The 16,727-nt window shown below is 42.1% G+C and overlaps 1 protein-coding gene across 2 annotated transcripts in view; it reads right to left on the bottom strand.

Moving 5' to 3' along the window:
• Positions 1-2,746: 2,746 nt before the first annotated feature.
• The window catches only part of LOC117456430 (cingulin-like protein 1), a 47,593-nt gene continuing 33,612 nt past the window's right edge, over positions 2,747-16,727 (bottom strand). For both annotated transcript variants that reach the window (XM_034096316.2, XM_034096317.2), the window contains 14 exons: positions 16,231-16,386; positions 13,238-13,384; positions 13,086-13,144; positions 11,800-11,947; positions 11,610-11,714; positions 10,623-10,775; positions 10,020-10,187; positions 9,105-9,278; positions 8,074-8,163; positions 7,883-7,966; positions 6,642-6,760; positions 6,074-6,182; positions 5,403-5,566; positions 2,747-4,736 (listed from right to left, as the gene is read on the bottom strand). In XM_034096316.2, the coding sequence (XP_033952207.1) occupies positions 4,613-4,736; positions 5,403-5,566; positions 6,074-6,182; positions 6,642-6,760; positions 7,883-7,966; positions 8,074-8,163; positions 9,105-9,278; positions 10,020-10,187; positions 10,623-10,775; positions 11,610-11,714; positions 11,800-11,947; positions 13,086-13,144; positions 13,238-13,384; positions 16,231-16,386 (1,800 nt within the window). In that variant the 3' untranslated portion in view covers positions 2,747-4,612. The remainder of the gene's footprint in view (positions 4,737-5,402; positions 5,567-6,073; positions 6,183-6,641; positions 6,761-7,882; positions 7,967-8,073; positions 8,164-9,104; positions 9,279-10,019; positions 10,188-10,622; positions 10,776-11,609; positions 11,715-11,799; positions 11,948-13,085; positions 13,145-13,237; positions 13,385-16,230; positions 16,387-16,727) is intronic.

Here is a 16,727-nt window from a genome sequence, read left to right as displayed (position 1 = left end):
TATTAATCGCTTTTCAGTTTAAAACCTCACAAAGTTACCCGATAACAGCTGATCTCAGTGCCATATCAAAAACCTAATAGTGTTGCATTTTAGTTTATCAAAATATGAATTTGCTGGCTTGCATTGTATTCACTCTAAGTTGCACACGGCATAATTGATTTCCCTGGAAAATACATCTATAGAGAAGGGTATTCTTGTTTTTGCTGATCAGCTGCTTAATTTATTTGTGGTAAAATATGTAGATTCCACCTTTAATATTTAGTCATGTAATCATAGTGTACAGTTAACATGTTTCTTAACACTTGCAAAAGCAGCTATGTGAAGTCCTCAATACAAGTACATCTTTATGAAGTTAGTTCAACAGTCATTAAGCAGGTGGTATCACAGGAGAATTGTATTTTCTCGATCTTAAAGATAGTTAAGGCTGCAGCAATTGAAATGAATAGTGAATTGTTTGAACACTGACCTTATATCACTGTAAACCAGTTTTTAAAGTTGCATTTAATGTCATTGCAGCGTTGAGTTCTTCTGAGGAATACAGTTCCGGTGTCGCTGTCCTTTTTAGCTCTGTTTTGGTCTCCACCAACTGCGCCGTTAAAACAAGAGGCTAAAAGCTCATGCTGCATAATTCTCACTGGGGTCGTGTTTCTATCAAACGGTCAATTGTTACATGAAACATATTGAATAGTGCAACGTTGAAAAGTATTATACATATATTTTAAAGGTGTGGACAGACCGAATGCGGTTGACTATTTGACGAGGCACAATTACACAAGTGAATGCTAAGGGGCGAATAGGTGGAAATGCGCAGTACAACATTTATTCTCGCCTGCAGAGGTAGAAATGATTAATTTACGAGAAATATATGCGTGAGGATGTTTATAGAAATCCAATAAGTAGAGATGTTCCTGATTGCTGAATCGGAAGTGCAGGACACACTTATCGTCACCTGTTTTCCTGAGCTAAACCCAGACATATCAATTATTATCGGTGTACCTACTGCAGAACTTCCTCTGTTGCAAGTGGTAACTGTGGAGGAAAGGAGTAGGCTACCTGTTTAGGGATTATAGGGGGAATATTTGTGAATTGCAGCCATATTCATGCAATTAACACAAGGGGAGAAAGTCGGTCCAAACTCACTTTAAAGGTCCCATGTCACGGCCATTTCTACTGGTCATAATTCCATTGTTGAGGTCTACTAGAATATATTTACATTGTTCAATGTTCCAAACTCACATTGGTTTCTCAAACAGCATCTCTGTATAGTATGTGTATTCACTCTCTGTCCTACACGGCTTGTTGGAGCTCATGCCCCCCCCTCCCTATGAGCCCAGTGGCCGTCTGTGAGACAGCGAAACCCAGCCCGAAACCAGACCGAACGTGTGTTCGGTCTGGTTTCGGGCTGGGTTTCGCTGTCCCGCAGCCTGGCTGGGAGTTTGTGTGTGCTCACACACCGACTCACAGCCACGCCGCGTCCCGCCGTCTCAGGGAGGAGAAATCGGCGGAGCTGCAGCTGAGAAAATAATGAGTGTGTGAGCTACGTAACAGCTCCGCGGATTGGTCCATTTGGGTATGGGCACGTCACCATACCCAGGAAGAAAACAATGGGAAAAGAGAAATGTCCAACGAGGCGTTCTGGGGCAGCAGACAGGTCTTCTGTGTTAGAGTTGTACTCGCTACAGGGTGCACTTTGAGGGTTTGTGACTCTGCAGACCGGTTACATGCAGAAAAAGCTTCATAACTCACAAGGGGACGGGTGATAACCGGAAAAGCATAACATGGGACCTTTAAGGTTGCCAAGTGTTGATTTAATTTAAGCAACTAATCTGGTTTGTAACTTTAAGAAATGTTAAAAATAATGAATTTATGATAGAAAAATAAATTATTTCAGGAATAAAGCAGCCTCTTTGATTCATTAACTTTAATCTATTTAGGAATATAACATTTAGATGAACTAAATGCCTCCAATCAAACGATACAAAGGCACGAATTGAAAAGGCATCAAAGCCAGGTTAACGGTAGCTTTTAAATCTATCGAGTCAAGAGTTCTAATGTGTCAAAACCTCTCGATTGTTTTTCCTAACTTTTTTGAGCCGATGCCTTTTATCGGGACAATCTTCTGAACCAAATTGTCAGCTTTTATCCGAGCCTTTCTTCTTACGTTGCTCATTTTATGTATATTTTCTGTATTTATGTTCCATTTACACTACATTCATTTTTCACTGCCTTGAATCACGCGTTTCTCGCAGCATCTCTTCCATACGTCTTTAATGGTTTTGGAGTTCACTTTGAAAGTCTACACTGTTTGAAGAGTCATGTTGTGCCTGCTATTAACTCGTCTGTCTGTAAAGTGTGTGAGATGGATTATAGATGACAAAGCAGAGGCAAAAAGAGACCAGAAGTTGTGATGATTTTGTGCCCGATTTATCAAAACAATGAATCAATCGAAGTACCTCGAAGAGCTTTTATTTTTGGAAAATCCTCTGAACTCTCTGATGCCTGCGGGTTGTAGACGTTTCTTCAGTTCTCACTGCGTGTATCAATGCCTGTGTGTTTGTTGCACCGTCAGCATGTTTGACATTATGAGAATGGAATGACCCGTGATGCGTTTAATGTTTCTGATGTCAGAGCTGCAAATAAATCGGTTTGTTTTATCCCGTGGTCGTTTTTTTCCGGATGGAACTGCGTTGGTTTCCGTTCGAGAACATGATACACATTTTAAAAGAGACACACACGACACCACATGTCACAGTGCATAGGAGTTTATTTGCATTTTGTTATAAGAAACTTCTCACCAAAAGAGAGAATGTGAAAAATAAATACCCGAGAACGGCAGAACCAGTAGAGTGTGAAGTGAAGTTACAAAAATAAGTCAATGAAATCTATTTCTTTTTACATATCTGGAGAATGTTAAACGCAAAGACATTTGAACGCACATTCAAACAGCTGGGAAACTCTTTCATGTGATTAGTGTTCCTGTTTCAACAACACATCTAAATACACCAACACATGTAAACATAACGGAGAATCCAAACTGTATGAACATTAGCCTCGTGTGTTTATCACACACGCAGGGAACACGCAGGACAGTAGGAACAGGGCTGGGTTCAATTTAATAACTCAATCGGTGAGTTATTTTCAAACTCAAGTCCCTATTGGATGCTTGTCGTTTTGTTTGGATTGAAACCAGTTCATTTCCTACTGATTTGAATTTCGCAACCCAGCCATGTTCGTCTCTGTCCGTACACGTGATTTTATTTTGAAAAGTGATTTCCTTTCAAAATAAGAGCATGCCAAACAATGAACAGACAGCGATTTATTCTTCTTCTTCCACACTTTGCATTAACACACATCTTGGATCCAAACCCTCTGTAGACATTACTTCTGAGAGCTAAAACGTCTCGGTTCCTTTCCTTTCTTTGAGTCTGCTTTGAGTGACTTGAATAAAACACATAACAAAGACGCCAAGTGTGAAACAAAAGCCCTTTTTGTATCATCATCTTTGCTGACACAACATATCTTATCCCTTAATCTTATCACCTGGACAGAAGCGTATGTAGGAGGAACATTAAGATACATCAATACAGCAGCAAACCCCCTAAAATACCATAAACTGCACTAAAATAATACATTAAATTCTCTAAAAATTATGTTTGCCCCAGAAGCAATTGCAAATACAGAATATTCAATAATCTTGGTATCATAAAAACATTAGAAACATACAAAATACGGTCAATATAAATAATTGTTGGTGAATCAAACGGCGATAATCACATGCAAAGATCACTTGTTGGAATATTTTCTAATTTAGCAGAGAAACACATGTTAAACAAAATGATAGAACATCCCTCCATATGAAAGAACTTCGCTCTAAATTGTCAAATTGACGTGGTAACCAGTTATTCTTTTCTATAAAAAATGAAATTAAAGAGGTTTTAAAGGAGTCCCCTTCCAAAGTGTCCGTTCAGGCCAAAACGCCTATTGGATGATATCGAGAAATTCACACTTCAATGTACTTCATGCTGTTTGAAGCACATTTATCAAATCCTCATCACGCCACTAGTAATATTTCCCTAATGCATCTCTTCGCACCAAGCATCTGTACATGCAAACAAGCAGATCATGAATTTATTTAATATTCCATGTAATAGACATTTTAGTTTCAACGTGTCGAAACAGGCATTCGACTTCAATGTTGACAGCCATTTGTTTTTAGGGTTTTTAATTGATAGCTGTAATTCCTAATAGTAACCACTAGAGGGCGACCGAAGAAATGAATTTGTAACTAATTCTAGAAAGAATACTGTTCACATTTCATTCAGTTAATTTGGTACAATTGCACTTAATAAAGTACATGCAATGTGTTAATTGAATTGTTTAACTTTGTCTCTAATTATTTTCTATAATTTGTTACCATATTAGATAATTTTTTCCGGGAACCTTCTAGAATATACATCAGAGATCAGTGATTATTTCAAAGTGTCAGAGCGTGGTGGACTTTTAGCTTTGATCACATGCAGCATTTATCCATCGGCAGCTTTAGAAAATGTCACCGCACCCTGAGTGCCAGTAGAGATGTGCTGTTATTGGCTAATGTGTGAAGTGGGAGGGTTCACACTTTGGTGACAGCGTTTGTTGTTTGTTCCCCCGGTGGCTGATCCTCCTCCTCATCGTCCACGCTCAGGTCCAGCCTCAGGTTATCCAGAGTCTGACGGATGGACAGAGTGTCCTTACGTCTGCGAGAGAGACACCACGTTTTAATGTGTGCTTTAATGTACCGACTTTGTGACGGACTGCAAATGATGTGTGCTTTTGATACAGAGGAAATCTGACCTGAGAGGCAAGTCAGAAAGGAACATGACTTTTTAATCAAAATGGTCGTCCATAGAACAAGTGTGATTTCTAAAAAAAAAAAAAAAGTACCTCTAACCCGTATTCGAAATGACTAAAAGTGACAGAATAGCACAGATTTAAATCAATGTAGTCGTCTGCACTTGACATTAATGTTACATAACTTGCTGACACACAATATTTATACCTTGTGTTTGGAGTGCAGTGAAAATTAAACTCTCCTTGAAGATAACAGGTTTTTAGTCATATTGAAAATGTGGGACAGTGGTGCAGCATTACAACAACAAGGTCTCGTATTTTAAAGATAACTTTTTTAAGACCCTTTAAAGGATTGTCCTGGCGTAAAAAATCTTAAATCAGTTCTCATACCCCGAAAACAGGAGAGAAAACAAAGTAGATCCGACTTATTGTTTAATATTCATGTCTATTTTTACATATTTAAATTGATGCTTCATGTTAACAAAGGATAACATGCACGCCTGTTTGTGTGTATGTTTCTATGTGTGTGTGTGTGTGTGTGTATGTTTCCGTGTGTGTGTCAGAGTGCGTACTTGTACTGCAGGCTGTGGTCCAGCGCCTGCCTCTGCAGCCGGCTGCTGGTCTCCCTCTCCTCCAGCAGCTCTCTCTGGGTGTGGCGGTACTGCCCCTCCCTCCGGCTCGCCTCCTCCTCCGTCTCGTTCAGCTGCCGCTTCAGAGAGCGCATCCTCTGGGTCATCTGGGGACCAATCACAGAGCTCGCTCAGTTTGGGCACATGGGGCGGGACCAACATGTTATAACAGCTGGGACAAGAAACCCCTCTCGGTTGTTTCAATGTGTTTAAAGAACATTTCAAACGCTATCGATTGCTGCTGTTCATTGCCACATGCTGCATGTATTCAACGGCGCCTGTGAGTCAATGACTGTCAGACACAATAATACATTTGAACATTTTTCAACAGACAAGACTGAACAAATCCAACAGAACTATCTAACAGAGTATTACATGATAGAATGTAGTATCTTTTAATATCACAAAGCACAGCCTCAAGAGCCTGTTCCCAAGTTCAAGTCAAGTGTTCCTCGTGAATACAATAGGTTCAGACATGTACCGTACTTAAGATTATTAAGTGTGTGTGTGTGTGTGTGTGTGTGTGTGTGTGTGTGTGTGTGTGTGTGTGTGTGTGTGTGTGTGTGTGTGTGTGTGTGTGTGTGTGTGTGTGTGTGTGTGTGTGTGTGTGTTACCAGGTCTTTCTGCTCATTAGCTATCCTGTGCTCCTCCTCCATCTGGTCGCTGAGCTCGTTGATCCTCCTCTCCAGTTTGCTGACGGTGTTGGTCAGAACAGATTTGTTCCTGCACACGTGAACACAATGTATTGATGTATTTAGTTACACCATGTGTACAGGTAACGTACAGCAGGGAAGCTAAGGCTGCAAGAAGCTGCAGGTTTCGTGTGAAGCACTTCTACTTGAATGAAATGACCCTGCTTAAACGTCTTTTTAATTCTCTGTTAAACGAAAGATAACATCAGGTTGTTTTTACAAAATCCTCGGCAAACAATGGGTGAACTTGTGCTCGCCTTCTTTCATATGCTTGTCCACTTGTTTTGTTACTTCGCCTTATATCTGCTCTGTGCTATCATAATGTAGAATTGTTGTAAAAGTGATTTCCAAATGATTTGCGAAGCTCCAAACCCCAGGTGTGAAAGTGACCTTATCATAAACAGAATGCCTAAGGAACAGCTTTTTAATAAACGCCTGTTCAAACATTGATACAGAATAAAGTGCTGATGGAGTAAGCGTTGTGACGGACCTCTCCTCGTTCCTCAGCGTGTTCTCCATCTCCTTGACTCGGCTCTCCGCTCTGGAGACCACATCCTCCTGAACCCTGGAGCTCTGGAGCTCCTGCACCTCCAGACGCAGCTCCCGCAGCTACGCAGAGAGAAGCTTCCATTAGATGTGATGCAACCTTTCTGCTTCACTTCAAGGTTCTTTATCGTCAAACTGACATAGCTACAGAGTAATGATGTTGTTTGAAAATCTTAGGTCACAGGCCTCTCCAACAATGCAACACAATAATACAGATAAGCAGACAATATTAAAGTATATTATATTAAGTAATACAAAAAGAAAAATAGTTTTAAAAAAGTGAAATACGAGTCTATTTACGAGTTATTGGAATGATATATTAGACAATAGATACATAATTAGTAATAAGTAGCAGATGAATGTTATGAAATTGTTTCAGCAGTTCAGTTGTTCAACAGTCTTATTGCCTGCGGGATGAAGCTGTCTCTGAATCTGGTTGTTTGTATCCAGGCGGCAGCAGACTGAACAGTTGGTGGCTGGGGTGATGGGGTCTTTTGTAATCCTGAGGGATTTCTTCCTTACTTTCTTTCATTCCCCTTCATTTACATTATTTACGTAGCCTACTTAAATGAACAGGCTTTTTCAAACCATGTTCTTGTCAGTCCATTAGCAGCTTGGCACAGATATACCTGAGTGCACTGTATATCAGCCAATAACAAGAAGTATCAGTGTAGAGATGTCCAAGAATTCCTTCTAATCAGTCTTGCCATTACAGCGTCTCTCCACCAGAGGGCACTGACGAATCCTTTATTTATTTATTAAGCTTACAAAATCGATGCTGTTTAATAAATCTTTAACAGTTTTTTCCCCTAATTTTAAATATCAGTATATCCAAATGTGATGGAGAGATAAATACTTAATTGTGCTGTAAAGCTGTGAGGAATGCTTTTACCTTTTTAATTTCTAAGTTTATATTTGGCTTTCGGATATATATATTTTCAACACAACAAAAGACTTGCAAAACATATATAAAATAAAAACCCTGTGAGTATGTGAACGTATAAGTGGTGTTTTATCTATTCGTTACACCCCTACTGTGTTAAACATATACTTGTAGAACAAGTGGACACACACACACACACACACACACACACACACACACACACACACACACACACACACACACACACACACACACACACACACACACACACACACACACACACACACACACACACACACTACCTGTCTCTCGGCGGAACCCTTCTCCATCTCCAACAGGTCGTTGAGGTCTTTCTCCTGGATCAGCTTCAGCTGCAGCTGCTCAGTCTGACAGCACACACACACACGTCTTAAACACCAGCCATAAGACTTTTGAGATCCAGTTCATGACAGAATATGTTCCGTTAGCTCACTTCCTGTTTGCGTGTGTTTACCTGTTCGATGGCTCTCTTGTGTTTGGACGCCCACCTCTGCTCGCTGTCGTGCAGCTCCTCCAGGTCGGTCTCCAGGTCGATCATCTTCTCCTGGAAACACAATCATCATGAATAAAAAGTCATGGTCCAAACTAAACTTCTGATCCTTCTTCTCATCAGCAGAAAGCATGCAGGTTATTTAGAAAGCGGCACGGATTAAGGATCCTCAGAAATAGCCACATTATGAATATCTGGGATTATGGCATTAGCACGCTGATTGCTGAACAGGATTTGCATGAATAATTCCTCATTAACCCTAAAACTCTGATGGTTTGCATGACTGATTAATTAAGTGGACATGTCTCTTTGAGTCATGAGGTCGCGTAACGCAGACACATGGATACCGTCTGATAGCTGGAAACAGAGTGTACTTCAAGGAGGTCAGGAAATATGAGCTTCTTTTTTGTATTCATCCCACAAAAAATTGTTTTTCTCCTATAAATACTTTTTCCCCTTGTTATGCGTCTAAAATAATATTCATATTTTATTGTGTTGATGCTTCTCACATATTGATTTATTGTAATGTTAAACGGATTATATTCTACATGCAGTCTTTAGAAGGAACCAATGGGCTGTCTCAGAAATATTTATTTTAGTATTGTTTGTATTTGTAGTGATATTAATTTGTATAGTATACTTGAAGTATCCCACAATGCATTGTGAAAATAAATTGACCATACAGCCAACGGTCACCAACCAAACATATATACCAGCATGCATTGTGCTGAGGGAAAGATGGCGGAGACACAATTCATTTTAGAAAATACTGCACTACACTTAGCATGATATTATGTATCACAGAAAATGCAGGATTTTTTTAATTAATGGTCCACCAACACATGTTGCCAGCCTTATCTTTTATATCAGTCATTCATTTGATATACAGAAATCTAGGGCCAAATACCTGACACTTGATCCTTTTTCTGGAGAAATGGTTTCATAATCTTAAATTGTCATTGAAAGTGAGTGAATCTGAAGAGGTGGAGCCGTACCAGGGACTGTTTGACATGTTTGGCCAGATCGTCTTTGGCCTGGTTGGTGGTCTGCAGCTCCATCGTCAGGTCCTCCACCGCCCTCTCCGCCTGCTTACACTGCAGCTGGATCTTCTCTCTCAGCTGGATCTCCTCCTCCAGAGTCTGCTCCCTGTCAATCAGCTTTCCAGAGACCTGCACACACACACAGATACACACACACGTTAAAACACAAACAGGTCCTGAGGCTCCATCCCAGCTATTATTAAACGAGACACCCGCAGGTGAACAGGGGACATTTATATGAAGCAGATAGAACCAGGAAACTATTAGGGCGATTGTTTGTTTTCCCTTTTATTATTATCTTATAAAATGTGCTGATTTTCATGCGTTATTTTGTTGATGATTCAACGGGTGTTAAAAAGGGAAATATGGATATGTTTTTGTAACTCTCTGTTGGGAAAATACTGAATGTACTCTTCCAATATCAGAGTCCACGTGATAACAAAGGTATCCCAACTGTAGCTGTGAACATGACAGGATGTGTGATGACCTAGAAGAGCATCAGGACTGTTTGAGGCAGATGATAGCTCTGTGATCAACATGATGATTCAGCCTCTATGGAGAGAGACATCAAGCATGCTCATTTCTGACGTGGCGCTAATCTGAAGTAAACATTGAATACTGCTTTCTATTCCTCCATCTTGTGACTGTGTGACTCCCTCTCTTGTATATCAGCATGTGAAGGACACTGCTCAGGAACTACTTGATGCTCTGTATGTGAGGACTACTTCCTTTCTGGAGAGGATCACAGATACATGGATCCTGAGGTTGAAGCTCAAGCCGGTGACGAGTGATATTTATACAACACACTGAATCAGAAATGACTGTTAAGTTAGTGTAAAAGAATGGTTGTACTGATCAGTGTTTGCTCACCTCCCCCTGCAGGCGGCCCACGAGGCTGTGCAGTCGCTGCTGCTCCTGCTCCTTCTCCAGCAGCTCCTCCTCCAGCTCCTCCACCCTCTGCTGCTCGTCCACACGCAGCTTCTGATGGAGGCTCAGCTCGACTGAAGCCTGCGTGGACACCAGCAGGGCCTCCGCCAGCTGGAAACACACACACACACACACACACACACACACACACACACACACACACACACACACACACACACACACACACACACACACACACACACACACACACACACACACACACACACACACACACACACACACACACACACACGTTAAGGTACGTACACACACCAGTGCTTATGGCTTCACCAGATCAACTCTAAATAAACACTTGAGGAACATCACCTCTGTAGGAGAGGAGTGATGTGATATTTAGGAATGATATTGTGTCTTTCTCTCTGGTAAACAGAGGTAGTATTCACCTAACCAAGTCTCTTTTAAACATCTCCTATTAGTTCATTGAAATGTCTCTACGTTTGTATTCGGAGCAGAGCAAGTCTTCTATTCTAATATTCAGTTTGTCGTCGAGTTTCCTCTAATGGTGGGAGGAAAGTGTCTCCGTACCTCTGTCTCCATCCTGAAGAGGTTGCTGTTGAGTTCGGTTGTCCTCTTGTCTCTGGTCTCTTTGTCCACCTCCAGCTCCTCCAGCCGTCTCTCTGTCACCCACAACTTCTCAGACAGAGACTGGGCATGCTGCGTCTGCTTCTCCAGGTTTTCCTGAACACAACACACACAGCATTGTCGTTTGGTACTCTCAAAATGTACTTAGATCAGTGTTTCTCAAACTTTTTCATACCAAGGACCACCTAACTCCACAAATATCCAAAAACACATCGTTTTTTACAAATCGCCTGAAAATGGTACAAACAAGTGGCCACATGTGTGATGAAGGTGTTTATCTGGGCTATATCATGCAATCAAAAGTTAAGCTCGCTCCATTGCGGAGATATTCCCGCGAGAGTGCGGAAAACTTAAATGTATTTATTTATTTCAAATGTGAAATTTTACCAATATACTCACGGACCACTAGGGGGCGCCCACGGACCACCAGTGGTCCGCGGACCACACTTTGAGAAGCACTGACTTAGATGATCATTTGTCTGTGAAATATTGCTATCATGAGTTAGCTAGCTAGCTGTTGTGGGTAACGTGTATTCTGCTAGACGAGAGATGTAGTTCACTGAGCGTTTTCACATAAAACTAAATGCTACTAATCAAATAAATTACAATACAATTCATTTAGCTGATACTTTTATCTCTAGCGACTTGTGGCACGCCATTGCTACTGGCGTGAAAAAAGCCTAACACTTTTTTACCGCTACATAGCTAGCTAGCTGCCTAGTTAGCTACATTGAAAGTAATCTATTAAAGTGAAAACATGTGTAGTTTAAAGCTAATTTCAAAAGGTGTCAAAGAAGTATTTGTCTCCCGATATTCACTTCTGTACGTTGTCTTCCAAATGGCACTAAATGTGAATTATCTGTCCTAACGACAAGTGCCACACACTGCAGTTGCTGTAGACATTTGGAAGTGGTAGTTGCTGCTGTGTACCTCAGCGTCCTGGATCTTGTTTTTGAGGGTCTGCTGGAGGAAATTGAAGGCGTACTCCTGAGTGTTGGCCTCCACCATCACGTCCCGGGCCTGCTTCACCTCGATCTGCACAGGGCGAGGGAACAAGAGTCAGACGTGCAAACCTTTGGATGATACAGCACCATTCCCTTGCTTCTCTTTATCCTCACACCTCCATCTCCCCGAATCTCCCGCCCAGGGATTGGTGCTCTCTGTCCATCTCGATCATCTGCTCTCTCATCCTCTTCATCTCATTGGTCAGCTGGGTGTTGGTCCTCAGCAGGTCCTCGTTGTTCACCAGCAGGCCGCGCATCTCATACCTTCACAGGGGTTTGAAATGTGTCAAACTTTAGGTTAACGCTCAATATCATAGAGGGAGGAAGCCAAAGAACGACAAGAGTAGGAACAGGAAATAGCTCTGAGGTTACACGAGCGTCGATGACAACATTGAGAATGAGGATCGGTCCATAATTTGTAAGAAGAAGTGTGTTCGGTACACTGTGACATCATGTGCTGTTGTTACACATCCAAATAAGAGAAAGTCAATAAATAGTTCCAGCTTAAACTTAGTCTAATCTCACACCCGCCATAACATGTTATATTGTACTCACGCCCCGTCTACACTACAGGCATCGAAAAATGCTTTCAATGAATGGGGTGACGTAGAAGACTTTTAATCTTCGCCGAACTGCATTGTGGGGAGCATGGCATGGCTTTGCAAGCATCGTGAGCATCAAAAGTTGAGCAATGTTCAACTTTTGATGCTCCCGATGCTTTCGAAGCTGGCATCAGCCAATCAAATCCTGTTTATGTAAATCCCGCCAGTACAAGCGCTAGCCAATCAAACCGCGTGCAAGCTGGGAGAGCCAGACTGCAGTTCATTTCCTCATATTCCAAATGAGAAATTACGGTAGAAAATCACCCGGTTCTTTACGACCAGAACTATTAACGGGATACAAACCGGAGGAGCGAGGCATGGAGGGAGGTGGCAGTGGGTGAAACTGGTAGGTTTTCGACTGTTTGGGGAGTTTATATCCAGTTTACTTCGTTTAACATTGCTATTGCTGGCGGGAGATTCCTGATTGGTTGTTGGTCGCGAGAAATCGCCAAGCCTCAGACACGCCCAGCTTCAAGATTTTTTGATGCCTGTAGTGTAGACGGGCCGTCGTCACCATACCCACTTTACATCATTTCAGCAAGGGTAACCTTAGACTTAAGTTACTCTTTAAAGAGTTTCATCAGAATGAGAATCAGACCGAAATAGAGCAACATTAGGAAAGGAAGCATAGGAAAATCTACTCTAGTGAAGAGTGCGACAATTTAAAAAAGTATATGTATATTTTAGTTGTATCTTTAATTGTACTTTAAAAGTATTTTAATATGCACTTTCAAGCTGACTATAAAAAATATTCTCTTTTGGTGATATTATGTGGTGTTGACGTGACCCTCATGTCTGACCTTATCTGGTTCCTCTCCTTCTCCATCGCCACGCTCTCTGCCTCCAGGAACTGGTTTCGCTGGAGAGGACAAAAAGAAGCGTTCTTATACTTGCTGTAACAAACCTCAGTATTAGTGTGATTGTAACCCATAATAACTAGTATAAGTTCTACCTTCTGGCAGACGTCCATCTGTTTGGTCAACTCCTCAATGTAGTCCTTTTTATTGGGCCCTCCTAAAGTGTTCGAGCGCATGCTGTAGTGGACCGGAGCCATCTGGTTCATGTGGTTCATCTGTGGCATCTGGTTCATCTGTGGCATCTGCAACAAAGACCCACATTTAAAGGTCCCCTATTATACTGGTTTTCATCAATATATTACAGGTCGCAGTTATATCCAGAACCTGTCTCTGATTGGCTCCAAACACCAAACAGATCATTGCAGCATTACCCATAATCCCCTCTGTTTCAGCCCTGTTTCCAAAGTGCTGATTCTCTGTCTGTTACTTCAGATGAAAATAAGGAGCCCCTCCCCACGCCCCTCTGAGAGACATTTGGTTACAAAGAACTCAATGGTGCTCTAGGAGGAGGTTCAGGTGATAAGGTGGGGGGGGGGGGTTACCTTGGTTGCTGATTGGCTAATGGTTACACAAGACAACACATCGTGATGACATCATAAAGTGACCAAAATCTGATCAGCTCATTTTCAGACAGGTTTTTATAGAAATGGATCAAAAAGAGAGAGAATCTTTGTTCCTGAAACTTTCAGAGTCTCTTTCCACAGAGGGGACACATGTTGATGTAGAAGAGACATGAAGAAGAGGGGACACATGTTGATGTAGAAGAGACATGAAGAAGAGGGGACACATGTTGATGTAGAAGAGACATGAAGAAGAGGGGACACATGTTGATGTAGAAGAGACATGAAGAAGAGGGGACACATGTTGATGTAGAAGAGACATGAAGAAGAGGGGACACATGTTGATGTAGAAGAGACATGGAGAAGAGTGGACACATGTTGATGTAGAAGAGACATGGAGAAGAGGGGACACATGTTGATGTAGAAGAGACATGAAGAAGAGGGGACACATGTTGATGTAGAAGAGACATGAAGAAGAGGGGACACATGTTGATGTAGAAGAGACATGAAGAAGAGGGGACACATGTTGATGTAGAAGAGACATGAAGAAGAGGGGACACATGTTGATGTAGAAGAGACATGGAGAAGAGGGGACACATGTTGATGTAGAAGAGACATGGAGAAGAGCGGACACATGTTGATGTAGAAGAGACGTGAAGAAGAGGGGACACATGTTGATGTAGAAGAGACGTGAAGAAGAGGGGACACATGTTGATGTAGAAGAGACGTGAAGAAGAGGGGACACATGTTGATGTAGAAGAGACATGGAGAAGAGGGGACACATGTTGATGTAGAAGAGACATGGAGAAGAGGGGACACATGTTGATGTAGGAGAGACATGAAGAAGAGGGGACACATGTTGATGTAGAAGAGACATGAAGAAGAGGGGACACATGTTGATGTAGAAGAGACATGAAGAAGAGGGGACACATGTTGATGTAGAAGAGACATGAAGAAGAGAGGACACATGTTGATGTAGAAGAGACGTGAAGAAGAGGGGACACATGTTGATGTAGAAGAGACGTGAAGAAGAGGGGACACATGTTGATGTAGAAGAGACATGGAGAAGAGGGGACACATGTTGATGTAGAAGAGACATGAAGAAGAGGGGACACATGTTGATGTAGAAGAGACATGAAGAAGAGGGGACACATGTTGATGTAGAAGAGACATGAAGAAGAGGGGACACATGTTGATGTAGAAGAGACATGAAGAAGAGGGGACACATGTTGATGTAGAAGAGACATGGAGAAGAGGGGACACATGTTGATGTAGAAGAGACATGAAGAAGAGGGGACACATGTTGATGTAGAAGAGACATGAAGAAGAGGGGACACATGTTGATGTAGAAGAGACATGAAGAAGAGGGGACACATGTTGATGTAGAAGAGACATGAAGAAGAGGGGACACATGTTGATGTAGAAGAGACATGAAGAAGAGGGGACACATGTTGATGTAGAAGAGACATGGAGAAGAGTGGACACATGTTGATGTAGAAGAGACATGGAGAAGAGGGGACACATGTTGATGTAGAAGAGACATGAAGAAGAGGGGACACATGTTGATGTAGAAGAGACATGAAGAAGAGGGGACACATGTTGATGTAGAAGAGACATGAAGAAGAGGGGACACATGTTGATGTAGAAGAGACATGAAGAAGAGGGGACACATGTTGATGTAGAAGAGACATGGAGAAGAGGGGACACATGTTGATGTAGAAGAGACATGGAGAAGAGGGGACACATGTTGATGTAGAAGAGACGTGAAGAAGAGGGGACACATGTTGATGTAGAAGAGACAGTGAAGAAGAGGGGACACATGTTGATGTAGAAGAGACATGAAGAAGAGGGGACACATGTTGATGTAGAAGAGACATGAAGAAGAGGGGACACATGTTGATGTAGAAGAGACGTGAAGAAGAGGGGACACATGTTGATGTAGAAGAGACGTGAAGAAGAGGGGACACATGTTGATGTAGAAGAGACATTGAAGAAGAGGGGACACATGTTGATGTAGAAGAGACATGGAGAAGAGGGGACACATGTTGATGTAGGAATAGACATGGAAGAAGAGGGGACACATGTTGATGTAGAAGAGACATGAAGAAGAGGGGACACATGTTGATGTAGAAGAGACATGAAGAAGAGGGGACACATGTTGATGTAGAAGAGACATGAAGAAGAGAGGGACACATGTTGATGTAGAAGAGACGTGAAGAAGAGGGGACACATGTTGATGTAGAAGAGACGTGAAGAAGAGGGGACACATGTTGATGTAGAAGAGACGTGAAGAAGAGGGGACACATGTTGATGTAGAAGAGACATGGAGAAGAGGGGACACATGTTGATGTAGAAGAGACATGGAGAAGAGGGGACACATGTTGATGTAGGAGAGACATGAAGAAGAGGGGACACATGTTGATGTAGAAGAGACATGAAGAAGAGGGGACACATGTTGATGTAGAAGAGACATGGAGAAGAGGGGACACATGTTGTGTGTTTATGTGTGTGTGTGAGAGAAATCGTACCACATGGTTGTTGACCTCGGCCCTTCTCTTCACCAGGGTTTCGTAAGCGGAGTATCGGGGGCGGGTGAGGGTGGGCGTGCCAACAGGACTGGTGCTGCGGCTGTTGAAGCCGTACAGGTTCTTCTCTGAGGTGGCAGGAGAAATGCCCCCTGGAACCTGGAGAGGAGGAGGTGGGCACAGACGAGTGTCAGTACCGAGTGAGGGTCCGCCTCAGGACACCTTACATCACGATGCAGGAAAATGCGATGAGGTTTTCAATTTCCTCATAGATTGTTCAATAATTTGAAACACTTGCTAGTGCTGAAGCTACATCTAAAACAACGGTCTGACAGTTGCAAACGCATATTATCGTTTTGTTTATGGAACTACTTTTTAAGTTAATATTACACAATATGACATTAGTTCATACGGAAGCCCTGAAAGGCCAATAAGACAGAAGCAAAATTATCTGATCCAATTTGTTCTCTCTCAAGTGTCTCTGGCTTTGAACCTTTGTG

Source organism: Pseudochaenichthys georgianus, chromosome 12, assembly GCF_902827115.2.
Source record: "Pseudochaenichthys georgianus chromosome 12, fPseGeo1.2, whole genome shotgun sequence".
Taxonomy (NCBI): domain Eukaryota; kingdom Metazoa; phylum Chordata; class Actinopteri; order Perciformes; family Channichthyidae; genus Pseudochaenichthys; species Pseudochaenichthys georgianus.
The sequence above is the reverse complement of the archived record's forward strand: the minus strand, read 5'-3'. Positions and strand labels throughout refer to the sequence as shown.